The 15,401-nt window shown below is 43.6% G+C and overlaps 1 protein-coding gene across 4 annotated transcripts in view; it reads right to left on the bottom strand.

Annotated features, from left to right (window-relative positions):
- Positions 1 to 623: 623 nt before the first annotated feature.
- kctd1 (potassium channel tetramerization domain containing 1) overlaps positions 624 to 15,401 on the bottom strand; it is a 249,825-nt gene continuing 235,047 nt past the window's right edge. For all 4 annotated transcript variants that reach the window (XM_060823893.1, XM_060823894.1, XM_060823892.1 and 1 more), the window contains 4 exons: positions 10,437 to 10,615; positions 6,097 to 6,241; positions 2,596 to 2,901; positions 624 to 869 (listed from right to left, as the gene is read on the bottom strand). In XM_060823893.1, the coding sequence (XP_060679876.1) occupies positions 711 to 869; positions 2,596 to 2,901; positions 6,097 to 6,241; positions 10,437 to 10,615 (789 nt within the window). In that variant the 3' untranslated portion in view covers positions 624 to 710. The remainder of the gene's footprint in view (positions 870 to 2,595; positions 2,902 to 6,096; positions 6,242 to 10,436; positions 10,616 to 15,401) is intronic.

Below are 15,401 nucleotides of genomic sequence, written 5' to 3'. Positions count from 1 at the left end.
CTGGATGAAGTCGGTGATATTTTCTCAAGATGACATTTACCCTAGATGTTTCCCTCAGGCACAGAAAGCATTATTAGTACAGCTGTGGAAATAAAACGCACAAACACACCAGAGCTTGGAGCAGGAAGAGGCCATTCAGCCCTTTGAGCCTGGCCTGCTACATACTACTATCAAGGCTGATTGGATCACGGCCTGTTCACTTGAACCTCGCCACGTGACCCCTGATCCTTAGACCCATCCCTGCTTCACTTGGGCTGATGTGCCTGAGATTTATTTATCAGTTTTCCTCTCTGCTTGAACACACAGTAACCATATTCCGAAGTTGTCTGAGTGACAAAAGAGAAAGATCAAAAGGGAGAAGTTTTGGGAATGAATTGCATCAATGCAAAAGCTTTTGATTTTTTTTGGTGGGGGGAGCGCTGGGTGGAGGGACGAGGAGAGAAATGTTGCCAATTCGCTTCCAGGAACAAAAAAACCCTCCTTCCGACAAACCGATAAATATTTCGTGGATATTGCACAAGTTTCAAATGTGGATTTAGATGCAGTCTCGGAAAATAGTGCATCACCCAACATTTAGTTTGGGAACCAACAGTCAACATCTTTAACCAAATGCATGGATAATGTGTTTTTTTAAAATGTATTTATTTTTTAAAATTTTTTTGTTGAATTTTTGCTCTCTCTCTCTCTCTCTCTCTCGCAAGTATGTCAGTTCAGTCCAGGGGTTCCTGTTTTATTCGAATGACAGGTGGTACACGGGATAGTCGCTTGATTTCCCGCCTTAGTACGTATTCACTAAACTGGGAGGAGTCAACTCCACCGCCACTGGATCCAACAATTTCAAATCCCTTCAGCTGTAATCGTTCCAGGACCTAGCAAAGGAAATCAGACAATGTGAAACATACGAGCAGATTAAAGTTTTATGTCCTCATCTCAGCAGAGTGGATCTCATAGCCAGGTTTTACTTGCCAAGACCTTCACTGCAGCTTTGGGGCCACCCAAAACAATTCACTTGTGTTTCAACAATTTCTATTATTCATTTCATGTTTGGGAAAGCTGTCAGCTTTAACTGACTTTTGGCAGCTCACAGAACGTAATGAATCTAAGCTGCTGCCTTCTGAAACAGACACTGCAATTTCCCTTTTGAGAAACCACACAAGACTTTGGATGCATTCCCCAGAGATTAACAAATGTTACAAACATCAACTTATACAGAAATACTTTGACCAAAATCTCTTAATTGGCCATCAAATATTCTCATGAATATATTTAGCATTCTGCTCCTGGTGCCAGTAGCTGGGTCATGTTTGAAACATGCTGCCTGATAGGGCGGGTTCAATAGTAGCCTTCAAATAGGGATTGGATAAATATTCAGTTGTCAGAAAAATTGCAGAGACACAGGGAAGGATTGGGAGGGTGCAACTAATTTGATTGAAACGGTTGGGGCAATCACCACCAACTGAAATGCATCCTTTTAACTCGTTCAAGCTACCTGTCACTGGCAAGGAAGGATTTCTGACCTATCCATAGACGCAGCCTTGAGAAGGTGCTGGTGAACTGCTGCAGCCCAGGTGTTGTCCATGGACCGTGATGGAGAGAGTTCCAGGGTTTTGATTTTTTTAAACTTCATTTGGATAGCCCAGCATTCACAGCCAATCCCTAACTGCTTGGAAACATAGGAATAGGAGTAGGCCATTCAGTCCCTTAAATGTTTCACCCTTCAATGAGATTTGTGGCCTAACTCCATAGACTTGCCCTTGCTCCTTATCCCTTAATAGTTTTATTTCGCAAAAAATTTATCTACCCTCAAATTTAAAATTAACTACTGTTTGTGGAAGAGAGTTCCAAACTCTACCAGGAGTCACATGTAGGAAAGGCCAGGCAAGCATGGTAGATGTCCTTTCCTAAAGGACATTAATGCATCAGTGCTTACTATTAGACTAGTAGGTTTTTAAAAAATTATTCCAAATATTTATTGATTCAAATCTTTCTATCCACCATAGGTGGGATGTGAACCCATAGCTACAGGCCATTAGCCTGGGTCTCTGGATTAACAGTTGTCAATATCACTATGCTACCATCTGCCCTTTATAAAGCAATGTAATGCAGTGAGTCACATGAGGAAATGCCACGGTAGGTGACCAAAAACGTGGTCAAAGGAAAAGACAATGCAAGGAGGGAGGGGGTAATATCATAATGGGATCGCAGAAGATGGATGAGAATTGTAAAATGAAAGATTCACTTGACTGAGAGCCAGGGTACGTTAGTGAGCAAGGGAATGGGGTAAAGGACTTAATGCCATTTAAGGCAGAGAGTGACAGAGATAGTGTGCCTGAGAGAGAAGAGAAACAGACAGACCATTTTAGAGAGAAGAGAAAGTAAGACAGAGAAAAAGAGAGTGAGGGACAATGAGAGAGAAACAGAGGTGGAGAGAAGCAGAGGTAGAGAGAGAGAGAAAGACAGAGACAGAGAGAAAGAGAGTGACAATGAGACAGACAGTGAGAGGAAGAGAGACAGACAGCATGTGTGTGTGTGAGAGAGAGAGAGAGAGACGGAGACAAAAAGAGAGAAATGTGTGTGAAAACTTGAATCTATTACCTGAACAGAGTTGAGGTGGCAGTAGCCATTGAGGGGGAATCGGATGACGTGTGTTGAGTCATGATTCCAGCCAGCATTGATTGAGTTACACATCACATCCCCAATTTCCGGGAACACCTCTTCGATCAGGGCCTTGTCTCCGCTCAGAGTGATCCGCTCCCCTAGGTCAGGGGCCACCCGCACCACCAGACACTCGCACGGCCTCGAGACCCGGCCCAGCTCCCTCTCCTGTTTCCAGCGCTCCAGTTCGATCAGCATGGGCTGCAACTGGAAATACTTGGCCTCTTCGAATAACAAGCTGTAATCCTGAACACAACACAAGCAACAAAAGGCGCTCTCATGTGTTTGTACTACATACAGTGACAGCCTCACAGACACCACTGAAAAACATGCACTGGTGTTACAGTTTGTTATTTGTTTTAGTCTTTCATGGAATGTGGGCATCACTGTCACAACCATCAATTCTTCGATTCAGCCCCTAACTGCCCTTGCATTTATTGCCCATGCCAAACTGCCCATAAATGGCCTCTGCAAACCATCTAAGAGGGAAATCAAGAGGCAGCCGCATTGCTATGGGTCTGAAGTCACATGTGGGCCAGACCAGGTGAGGGTGGCAGATTTCCCTCCTTAAAGGAACCAGGTGGGTTTTTACAACAATTGATGATGGTCATCATCACCGATACTAACTTTGAAATCCAGATTACAAGTAACCTGTTCAGATTTGTTATGACATACCTCTGTAGTAATTGGGACATGAACTAGGTTTTCCAGGCCAGAGGTAGGAATACTACCACTGTGACCCCAAAAGTCTTCTTTTACAAATTAAAAAAAAATTACCCATGTTTGTAATCAACCTGCTCAGAGATGTTACTGCACACCTGTGGAGCAGGTGGGACTTGAACCCAGGCCTCCAGACCTTGGGGTAGGGTCACTACCTCTGTGCCACAAAAGCCCCCTTTTTTTCCAAGTTACACTTCAGTGACAATAATAGTCCAAGCTGACTACAGGTAATTAGATAATTAAGAGTGAGAAAAGAGAAAGACTAGTGGGTGGCACGGTGGCACAGTGGTTAGCACTGCTGCCTCACAGCGCCTGAGACCCGGGTTCAATTCCCGACTCAGGCGACTGACTGTGTGGAGTTTGCATGTTCTCCCTGTGTCTGCGTGGGTTTCCTCCGGGTGCTTCGGTTTCCTCCCACAGTCCAAAAATGTGCGGGTCAGGTGAATTGGCCATGCTAAATTGCCCGTAGTGTTAGGTAAGGGGTAAATGTAGGGGTATGGGTGGGTTGCGCTTCGGCGTGGACTTGTTGGGCCGAAGGGCCTGTTTCCACACTGTAAGTAATCTAAATTTATGAATTGTTTTGACATCCTAAAGTGGTCTGCAGCCACTTAGGCCCCGTTGAAGTGTAGTCAATGTAGGAAAAAGGCCAACTGAATGGTGTGCAGCCATCTCCCACAAACAAGAGACTGACAGACCTTTAGTCAGGAAGGGAACATAGAACATTACAGCGGAGTACAGGCCCTTCGGCCCTCGATGTTGCGCTGACCTGTGGAACCAATTTGAAGCTCATCTAACCTTCATGATTCCATTTTCATCCATATGTTTATCCAATGACCATTTAAATGCCCTTGAAGTTGGTGAGTCTACTCCTTTTTCAGGCAGTGCATTTCACACCCTACTACTATTCTGAGTAATGAAGCTATCCCTGACATCTGTCCTATATCTATCACCCCTCAATTTAAAGTTATGTCCCCTCGTGCTAGTCATCACCATCCGAGGAAAAAGGCTCTCACTATAATCGAGGGGAATGGGGAAAAGGCAGGAAAGTGGAGTTGAGGATTATCAGAATCAGCCATGATCTCACTGAATGGTGGAGCAGACCCGATGGGCTGAATGGCCTACTTCTGCTCCAACACAGAATCATAGAATTTTACAGTGCAGGAAGAGGCCATTCAATCCATTGTGTCTGTACAGGCACCTGAAAGAGGCTACCAAGCTATTCCCACTCTCCTGCTGTATTTCCAGAGCCCTCTAATTCCATCCCTTTCAAACACATACCCAGCTCTCTTCTGAAACCTTCTATGGAATCCTCCTCCATCACTCTCCGAGGGAGCGCTTTCCAAATCCAAACAACTCTTTGTGTAAGGACTTTTCTCCTCCTCTCATTCCTAGCTGTCATGCTGACAGTTTTGAAGTTACGACCTCCAGTTACTGACATACTAGTTAAAGGTAAGAAAACATTTTTCTTTACCTTGTCAAAATTTTTCATAACCATCTAAAAGGTCACCTCTTAATCTTCTCTGCTCCAATCTCTCTAACCTTACCTTGTAACTAAAATCCCTCATTCCTGGGATCTATCTAGTAAATCTCCTTTGTACTGTCTCTAGGGCTTTAACATCCTTCCTTATATGAAGGTCCCCAGTGCAATGATTGTAATAAGGTCAACTGAGTGGATCTCACTGAATAGGAGTTCCCTGAGTGGGGCTGTTAACCTGGTCCAATCAGGGAGCCCTGGCTAACAGATATAAACAAGAGTGTTCGGCAGTAGTGTGGGGGAAAATTAATAAAACCGGAAAAGGTAGTAGTGTGTTAGGAGTTCTGTTCACTCCGAGGGAGCTGGCTCAGTGTCAAGGACTCTCCACATGTAAATAAAGGGGGACTTGGTGATGTAATACTGCCCTTTGTGGAGTTATTTCACCAAGAAGTGAACACAATACTTCAAATATGGTCTGACAAATGATTTGTAGAGATGTAGCTTCTCTTCTTTGCTTTTTACTCTATGCCTCTATTTATACACAATCATCCTATAAATCTTCTTAACAACTGTTTCAACTCCAGAGAATCATGTGCATGAACCCTGAGGTCCTTCTGCTGTTGTACCCCCCTCAGAGATGTGCCACTGAGTCTGTATTGTGACTCCATGTTTTTTTCTACCAAATTATATTACCTCACATTTCTCTGCATTAAAATTCATCTGCCAGGTGTTTGCCAGTTTGGCCAACTTCTCAATGTCCCTCTGAAATCGCTCAGGTATTAACCTCACAATTCACTGGTCTCCCTATCTTAGTGTCATCTGCAAATTTAGGGATTTTGCCCTCAACACCCATGTCCAAATCATTTCTGTGAATCAGAAAAAACAAGGGTCCCAACATTGATCCCTGGGGAACACCACTTTCAACTCATCTCTAATCTAAGAAATACCCATCTATATCCACCCTCTTTTTCCTATTTTTTTAAGCCAACATCTAATTGATGCTGTCAAGGATCCATTAATCCAAAATATTTCGAATTTGCTAATCAAACTGCCAAGTGGCCCTGTATCATCTTTTGGTATTATCTGCCTGAGTATTCAGATGGGGTGTGGAGTCATGTTCGACCCAACACATGGTAGCTTCAGTAAGAGTTTGGTGTCAGTGCCGTTTGCTGGAATTTGTCGGGTGCTTTTCACTGCCATGTTGTATCTTTACACACTTGCGGAAGTGGTTAAGCCAGTCAACTTACTTTGAAATCATCAGGAATAAGGAGTTTTGAAGTGCGCAGAAAGTTTAAAATGTAACGAAACATCTGACCGTCTCTGTCAATGAAGTAATGTTGCTTCAGGCTGTCCAGGACAATGGGCTCAGTTCCCTCAAAGAGACGACCAATTCTGCAACAAGGCAACAGGAAACACAAGTGTCAGATATCTGGGTAAACAAGAACAAATTTTGAGACTGGAGGCACCACGTAACAGAAACTAGGAGCAGGAGTAGGCCATTCAGCCCTTTAAGCCTGCTCCATCATTCAGTATGATCATGGCAGATCCTTTATCTCAATGCCATCGCATTATTGACGTCCTGGGGGTTATCAGTGACCAGAAATTGGTCTAGACCATCCATACAGACCATCCATATAACTATTGTGGCTACAAGAGCATGTCAGAGGCTAGGGATACTGCAATGAGTAACTCACCTAGGGATACTGCAATGAGTAACTCACCTCCTGACTCCCCAAAGCCTGTCCACCATCTACAAGGCACAAGTCAGGAGTGTGATGGAATACTCCCCACTTGCCTGGCTGTGTCCAGCTCCAACAACACTCAAGAAGCTCAACACTATCCAGGACAAAGCAGTCTGCTTGACTGGCACCACATCCACAAACATGGAAAAAAGATTTTATGTAAAATTTTGTGATTTACATCAAACTACCTGAAATGGTTTATTTAAAATAGATCTCTGAAAGTTCATGGAGACTTTTTTTTTAAAACAAGGCTTTCTAGAAATCACATGATTGTCAAGAACTTCTTGAAGACTCTGCTGGGCCTGCCTTGAACACAACTGGCTGGGACAGGGCCTTGTTCTATCTGGTTGATGGGGAAGGCAGCCTCTTAAGAACAAGCTGAGCAGGAGGAAAGCCCGCGATGAGAAAGCTGCCCAGCTGATCTCTTTCATTACTGAAAAGAAAACTCTCTTGTTGAGTTCAGGATAAGACCTACTTGTTCTTTTGAAAGAGTAATTGAAGAAACACCCCATGGTTTTTTTTTTCTTTTGCCTTCATAAGTAGTCCCAATGGTCAAAGTGTTTTTTTTTCAGAAAGTCAGTCTTTTCAGAAATCTGATTTGATTCTGTTCTCTTCAAATGTGTAAATGTGTTTTGGGGATAAACATTTATACTTCCTTATCACTGATTGTGTCTGTTCACCAATTATTGCAACTTGGTTGGGGATTGGTTGGCTCAGTTGGCTGGACAGCTACATTGCAATGACAAGAAATGTCACCAGTGGGGGTTCAATTCCTACTCTGGCTGAGGTTATCATGAAGGACTATCCTTCTCAATGTCTCCGTTCACCTGAAGTATGGTGACCTTCAGGTTAAACCAACAACAGTTGACTCTCTCCCTAATGAGAGAGGAGCCTGATGGGTCTGGTAGGACTATGGCAACTTTACCTTTTATGGCATCTTTGTGTCATAAATCTGATTGAGAAATTGCTTTTTTAAAATTCATTCACAGGATGAAGGTGTCACTGGCTAGGACAGCGTTTATTGCCCATTCCTAGTTTTTACCAGAGGGCAGTTAAGAGTCAACCACAATGCCATTTGTTTCAAATGTGATTGAAATGAGGTGCTGAATTGGTCACATGGGAAGTGGGAAGAAGCATTTTTGTTTTGTGTTGTGACCAGGGATGACTGGGATTAGAGACACTTGTTGGTCAGAACACAGGATGGTACCACAGAATATTCACAGCCACCAGAGAGTGCACTCAGAGTCTTGACTTAAAATTTTAGCAACTCCTTGACAGTGTAACTCTCACTCAGTACCAGCTCTGTGGTCGTCTAGAAAATGTCTCTTGAACTCATGACCTAACTCAGAGGTTTGGGTGCTATCCACTGAGACAAGGCTGACCACTTGCCTGGATGGGGACAGCTCCAACAGCACTCTAGAAGCTTGACGCCATCCAGGACAAAGCAGCCTGCTTGACTGGCACTGCATTCACAAACAGCCACTCCCTCTCATACAGACGTTCAGTAGCAGCAGTGTGTACTATTGAGAAGGTGAGTTGCAGAAATTGACAAAGATCTTTGGACAGCACCTTCCAAACCCACAACCACTTCCATCTAGAAGGACAAGGACAACAGATACATGGAAACAACACCCCTGCAAGTTCCTCTTCAAGCCATTCACCACCCTGACTTGGAAATATAACACCATTCCTTCACTGTCACTGGGTTAAATTCCTGGAATTCTCTCCCTAACGGCATGTGGACTGCAGCGGTTCAAAAAGGCAGCTCAACCCAACCTTCTCAAGGGGCAACTAGGGATGGGTAATAAATAGTGGCCAGGATTTAATATGCTCCAATAAGGTCACCTGTTACTTTTTTCTAAACGGCAGTGAGTATAGGCCTAACCTGTTCAACCTATCCTCATTAGAGGTGCTGTATAATAATTGCTCCTGTGATGATTTATAATTTAAAGGTGCTCTGTGAATGCAAGAAGCTGTTGTTGTAAATCCTACACTCAGTGAGAAGAGGAAAATGGTCCTGGGTGTCACAATCACATCGTATTGATATTTCTGGCCTGAAAGAGAGAGAGAGAGAGAGAGAGAGAGAGACAGAGATAGGAAGGGGAAGAGAGAGAGTGTGTTCGCGCGCGCGCGAGAGTTAGTGGGTGTGGGGGGGGTCGTGTGTGTGTGTGAGAGAGAGAGAGAGAGAGTGTGTGAGAGACAGAGAGTGTGAGACAGAGAATGTGTGTGTGAGAAAGATGGAGGGAGGGCAGGAGAGAGAGGTAGCGAGAGATAGAGAGAGAGAGAGACAGAAAGTGTGTGTGTATGCTTGCATGAGAGTGTGTTTGTGAGGGGGGGTCTTGTGAGAGAGAGAGGGTATATGTGTGTGAGAGAGTGTGTGTGTGTGTGTGTGTGTGTGAGAGAGAGAGTGTGTGTGTGTGTGTGAGAGAGAGTGTGCGTATGCGAGAGTGACGGAGGGGGGGAGATAGAGAGAGAGAGATAGAGAGAGAGAATCAAAATGATACTTGGACTTGAAGGGTAAAACTGCACAAATTAGGGCTGTAATTCCTAGAATTTAGAAGTTCACAGGATGATTTGATCAAAGTTTATGAGTGGAACTGATCACCTAGACAAACAGAATTCACTTTGACTGACTGAGGGGAGTTGAGAATTAGGGGTCAGAGCCTAATAGATGGAGCCAGACTTTTCAGCAGTGACATCGGGAAACAGTTTGGGCACAAAGAAGGGCAGACAGTTGGAACTCTCTTCCACAACTGAGCACTTAGGCAAAATTATTTGTCAAGTTTAAAACTGAGATTGATAGGAATTTTGTTAACCAATGGATGGGACAATGGAGTTAGATCGGCCATGATCCCATTTAATAGTTAAATGAGTTTAAACTTGCGGATTAGGGGCATGATAGGGCATCCATTCTCTCTAGACTGCTCTGTTATTTAATATAATCGTGGCTGATCTAATTGTCACCTTAACACTACATTCCCGCCTGTCCCCGAAAAGCTTTCACCTCTTTGTGTCCATCCATCCATCCAACTCTGCTTCAAAAATGCTTCCACTGTCTTTGGAGGACGATAGTCCCAAAGTTCATGATCCTGACAGAAAAAAAATCCTCATCTCTGTCTTAAAAGGGCAACCCCTTATTTTTAAACACTGACCTCTGGTTCCAGAGTATCTCACAGGAAGAGAAGTAATATGGGGACATGGGTTCGGATCTTACTGTGAAATCTGAACTCAATTAAATCAAAATTTGGAATAAAGAGATGACCCAATGTGATGACTTGTTGTTAATATGCCACCCGGTTCATTAATGTCATTTAGGGAATCCTTACCTGGTTTGGTCTACATGTTTCACAGAAGATGTGAGGGGCAGGTTTTTTTACACATAGAGTGATGGGTGCCTGGGATGCGCTGTCAGGGTTGTGATGGAGGCAGGTATGATGGGGCACTTAGGGGATTTTTAGATAGGCACATGAATAAGCATGAAATGGAGGGATATGAACCATTGGCAGCCAGAAGAGATTAGTTTCATTTGGTGTCATGTTCGGCACAACATCATGGGCTAAAGGGCCTGTTCCTGTGACTCCAGACCCAAAGCAATGTTACTGCCCTCTGGGTAATTAAACTTGGACAATAAATGCCAGCCCGGCCAGCACATCCTATGAGTGATTTTTTTTAAAAATCTGCAAAATTCTGATAGATACAGGTCCAACATTTCCTCATGAAATAACATCCGCTGCTCCCGTTGAATCCCAGGTATCAGTTGAGCAAATCTCCTTAGCAATACTCTGGCTCTATACCACTGACTGCATAAACTTATTTCTAAGATTAGCCAATGTCACCAGATTTACCTTGAGTCAGAAAACTTAGTTAGCGTTGCCAAGCTACTGGTGTACATGTGACCTCCCACATCAATGTGCACTGGGGCATTGGATTTAGTGAGCTGTGCTGGTGTTGGGATTCCCTGATTAGTCAGCGGAGATACAGGAGACCTGGTCAGCAAGGGTCTTGACATGTTGTGCCAGCTGTCCTGTAAAGAAATGGTCAAATATTAGTCAGCAAAAACCCACTTGACTAAGTCAGAACCACAAACAACAACAATGAGTCTGTAAAGCATATGAACCCAACACTGGAATTATTATTTAAACAGAAGGGAAGAATAAACTTGTGAGGTGAACTGTGAAATATTACTCAATACTGCCTAAAACTACTGCTTGGCATTAGAGAACCTTTTAAAATTGTTTTTTTAGAAAGCCTGACTACAGCCATTGACACATTTACTTCTTCAGAATTGTAGAAACTCTTTGAATTGTACACGTGAGCAGGTTTAATCTCATTAAGCAGACAGGCAACTTGAGAAAGGGTAAGTTTTAAAATGGGGAACACAAGTTCGCATGCATCAAAGTTCAGCAACTTTCTGGCAAACGTAAGATGACTGCACTTTTGGCGTTTTTTATTTTGCAAAACAGAAACTTGGGTCAATTAAAAATAACATCCAAGCACATTAATAAAACAAAAACAGAATTACATGGTGCCTTTCACAACTTCCCAAACCTTTTCACAGCCAACGAAGGACTTCTGAAATGCATTCACTGTCATTACAGGAAATGTTGCTGACATGTGCATGGAAAGATCCCACAATTAGAAGCACGACAATGACTGGGTGCCTAGTAAGAGTGCAATCAGGGCCATTGTTTCCCATCTCACCCCAAAATGGCATGTCCAACCAGTGCAGCACACCCTCAGGACTGCACCAGGACTGGATTCATCCTCAAATTTAAAGTATGACTTAAATCTACAACTTTCCAAACTGAGCCAGCAGTTATAACAGAAAAATAGGTGATCTCTTCAGTGAAGTAGATTTACTGAGCCATGGGGCTAGAGAGAATAGTGAGGAGGGTGAGAAGGGAAAAGGACTGACAGGCTGGTGATCCACAATGGCCACCATGAGTACTATCCATAAGGTGCACTGCAATAAAGCACTGAGCTGTCACAGCACCTGCTAATCCCATGGCCACTTCCATCTAGAAGGACATAGGCAACAAATACATGAGTGCACCACCCCCTGCAAGTTCCTCTCCTAGTCACTCACAAACCTGACTTGGAAATATATCACTGGTCTGTCAGTGTCACCATGTCAAAATCTTGGAATTACCTCCTGAACAGCATTGAGCGTCCCTACATGGTTCAAGGCAGCAATACACCACCACTACTATGGGTAGGTGAAAGATGGTGGCCTAGCCAGCTATGACCATACTTTGTGAATGAATTAGGAAAACGAGACTGACAGAGAGCCATCTTGGATGTGATGGGCTGAACAGCCTCTTCCTCTTCTGTAGAGACTTTATGACTCCACACAGAATTGAGCTCTTTCCCTTAAAGAATATGGACAATGCAATCAAATAGCTGAGGTGACTAAGGTGGATGGCTTTAAAGGGAAGGTACATAAGCACGAGGGAGATGGGGATGGAAGTGAATGCTGATGTAGGTGGGTGAGGAGTCCTTAGGCTTTGCCAGTGTCTATGACACACACATGTGGCTGCTTCTTTGTACACTCAGATTAATTCGATCAATATTACCATGTAGTACCTTGCATTTGCAAAATAGTCATAGTTGTCTGCACTGACCAGATATCCCAGTTTGACCTTGTACCATTTGCCAGCATTTAGCCCATATCCCTCTAAACCCTTCTTATTTCTATCACCACCCTGATACCACTTAAATATTATAATTGTACCAGCCTCCACCACTTCCTCTGGCAGCTCATTCCAGACACTCACCACCCTCTGCGTGATGAAGTTGCCCCTTAGGTCACTTTTAAATCTTTCATCTTTCACCGAAAACCTATACCCTCTAGTTTTGGAGTCTCCCAACCCTAGAAAAATACCTTGGCTACTCAACCCATCCATTCTTCTCACAATTTTATAAACCTCTATAAGGTCACCCCTCAGCCTCCAATGCACCAGGGAAAAAAGACCCAGTCTATTCTGCTTCCCCCAATAACTCAAACCCTCCAGTCCTGGCAACACCTTTGGAAACCTTTTCTGTACCGTTTCAGGTTTAACAAAATCCTTCCTATAGAAGGGCGACCAGAATTGTACGCTGTATTCTAAACTTGGCCTCAGCAATGTCCTGCACAGCTGCAACATGATGTCCCATCTCCTACACAGAACGTACTGACCAATGAAGGCAAGCATGGCAAATGCCTTCTTCACCACCTTGTCTTCCTAGGAACTATGTACCTGCATCCCTAGGTCTCTTTCCTTGGCAACACTCCTCAGGGTCCTGTCATTATCTGTGTAATCCCTACCCCGGCTTGCCGTACTAAAATGCAACACCTCACATTTATTTAAATTAAATTCCATCTGCCACTCCTCGATTGATTGGATCAAGGTCCCGTTGTACTCTGACATAACCGTCTTCCCTGACTACACCCCCAATTTTGGTGTCATCTGCAAACTTACTAATCATTCTTCATGTATTTACATCCAAATCATTTTATTAGTGATGAAAAGCAGTGGACCCAGCACTGATCCTTGTGGCACACCACAGGTTGCAGGCTTCCAGTCTGAAAAGGATTCTTTACCACCAACCTCTGTCTCCCATCTTCAAACCAATTTTTTTCTCCAACAGGCTAACTCCCCCTGGATCCCATGTGATCGAAACTTGCTTGCCAATCTAACGTGGGGAACCTTGTTGAAAGCCTTGCTAATGTCCATATAGACAACATCTACCACTCTGCCTTCATTAATCTTTTCAAAAAAACTCCATCAGTTTCCGAGGCCAGATTTCCCATGCACAAAGCCATGTTGACGATTCCTAATCATTTAGGAGAAAGTGAGGACTGCAGATGCTGAAGATCAGAGCTGAAAATGTGTTGCTGGAAATGGATTCCTGAAGAAGGGCTCATGCCTGAAACGTCAATTCTCCTGCTCCTTGGATGATCTCTAATCATTACTTGCCTTTAAAAATGGATGTATATCCAACGCTTCAGAATCCCCTCTAACAACTTACTCATCACTGACATAAGGCTCACACATCCATAGATCCCTGGCTTTCCTAAATGTTAACCAACATTAGCCAACCTCCAGTCTTCTGGCACTTCACCTCTGGCTGTCGATGATACAAATATCTCAAGGAGGAACCCAGCAATCCCTTCTCCAGCTTCCTACAAAGTTCTAGGAAACAGCTGACCAGGTGTTTACCCGATCTATCTACTTTTGTGCATTTTAAGACCTCCAGCACCACCTGCTCTGTAGTATGAACTCAAAAGGCAGATGCAAAAGTGGTGTAATTGTAACATTATTTGACTAGTAATCAATGCCAATTCTGGAGGCCTCACCAATACCTATTTAAATCTCACCATGGCAGCTAGTGAAATTTAATTTCCAGTGAAACAATTTGCCTGGATGGTTGCAACTCCAACAACACTCAAGAACTCAACACCTTCCAGGATAAAGCATCCTGCTTGCCTGACACCCCACATCCACAAACACCCATTCCCTCCAACATGGTACACACTGCTGCTACTGAGTGTCCATCTACAAGATGCCCTGCAGAAATTCACCAAAGATCCTCAGACAGCACTTTCCAAACCCATAGCCACTTCCACCTAGAAGGTCAAGGGCAGCAGACATATAGAAACCGACTAGATGGACAGATGACCACAAGATCCCTTCCAAGCCACTCACCATCCTGACTTGGAAATATATCACCATTCCTTCAGTGTTGCTGGGTCAACAGCCCTCCTTAAGGGCATGTGGGTGTACCTGCAAGGGTTGAAGAAGGCAGCTCACCCCCACCAAATGGCAACTAAAGACTGGCAATAAATGCTGGCTGAGCCAGCAACAGCCATGTTCAGTAAGTGAAGAATAAAAAAAACATTTGGAACACAGCTAATATTAGTAACAAGGCAACCACAAGTATTACCGATTGTTGTGAAAAATCATCTGGTTCAATTAATGTCCTTTAGGGAAGGAAATGTGTCATTCTTACCTGGTCTGACCTACATGTGACTCCAGATCCCTAGCAATGTGACTGGCCTCAGAAATGGCCTCTCAGCTCAAGGGTGATTAGGAGTGAGCCACAAATGATGGCCGTTCCAGTGACACCCACAATTCCAGGAATTAATTTTTAAAAACTCGCTGAAGATTTAACATGCCAAGTATTTATTCAGATAGTCTTTTGAAGTGCCATGACATACAAGGGTAGAAATGGGAGTATTTGATGACCAGTGTTGTTGACATGATGGGCTGAAGGGCCTCCTTCTACGCTGTAAACACTCTATGAATCTTCTGAGAAACCAGATGTTTGAAAAACATTAATTTAGGAAGCAAGCTGTCTCATGCTGCTACTATGCAGCAAATCCACTACCAGAATGCCGTTGTCAAAACCAAAACAATGCTTTACCTCTTACACAAACCAGTAAGTGTGATATATGAATTTCAATACCAGTGTGATGCCAGCTGTGCAGGCTATATGTCCCAATATCCACATCACATTCACAGTGGGCAGCATGTTAATCATGCTCAACCAGCCTGTGTTTACAAGTCTCAGAATATGTCCACCATTAGATGTGATTCTGATTTTAGGTACCGCTTGTTAATCCAGACTATGCCAAGAGTTACATCAGAAACCAATTTGAGAGATGCTGGAACCAACATACATTGATAAACAGTTCATGTAGACAAGAAGAATTTGCTAAATACATTATATATCTTTTTCACTGAGAAAAAAAGGAATCATGGAATCTGCCAATCGTGACTGTATTCCCATGGCAACATGTGAGCAATCAGAGTCTACTTGCCTTGTCTGAG

This window comes from Hemiscyllium ocellatum, chromosome 4 (assembly GCF_020745735.1).
Source record: "Hemiscyllium ocellatum isolate sHemOce1 chromosome 4, sHemOce1.pat.X.cur, whole genome shotgun sequence".
Lineage (NCBI taxonomy): Eukaryota > Metazoa > Chordata > Chondrichthyes > Orectolobiformes > Hemiscylliidae > Hemiscyllium > Hemiscyllium ocellatum.
Note: the sequence above shows the minus strand (reverse complement) of the source record. Positions and strands in the feature narration are given on the sequence as shown.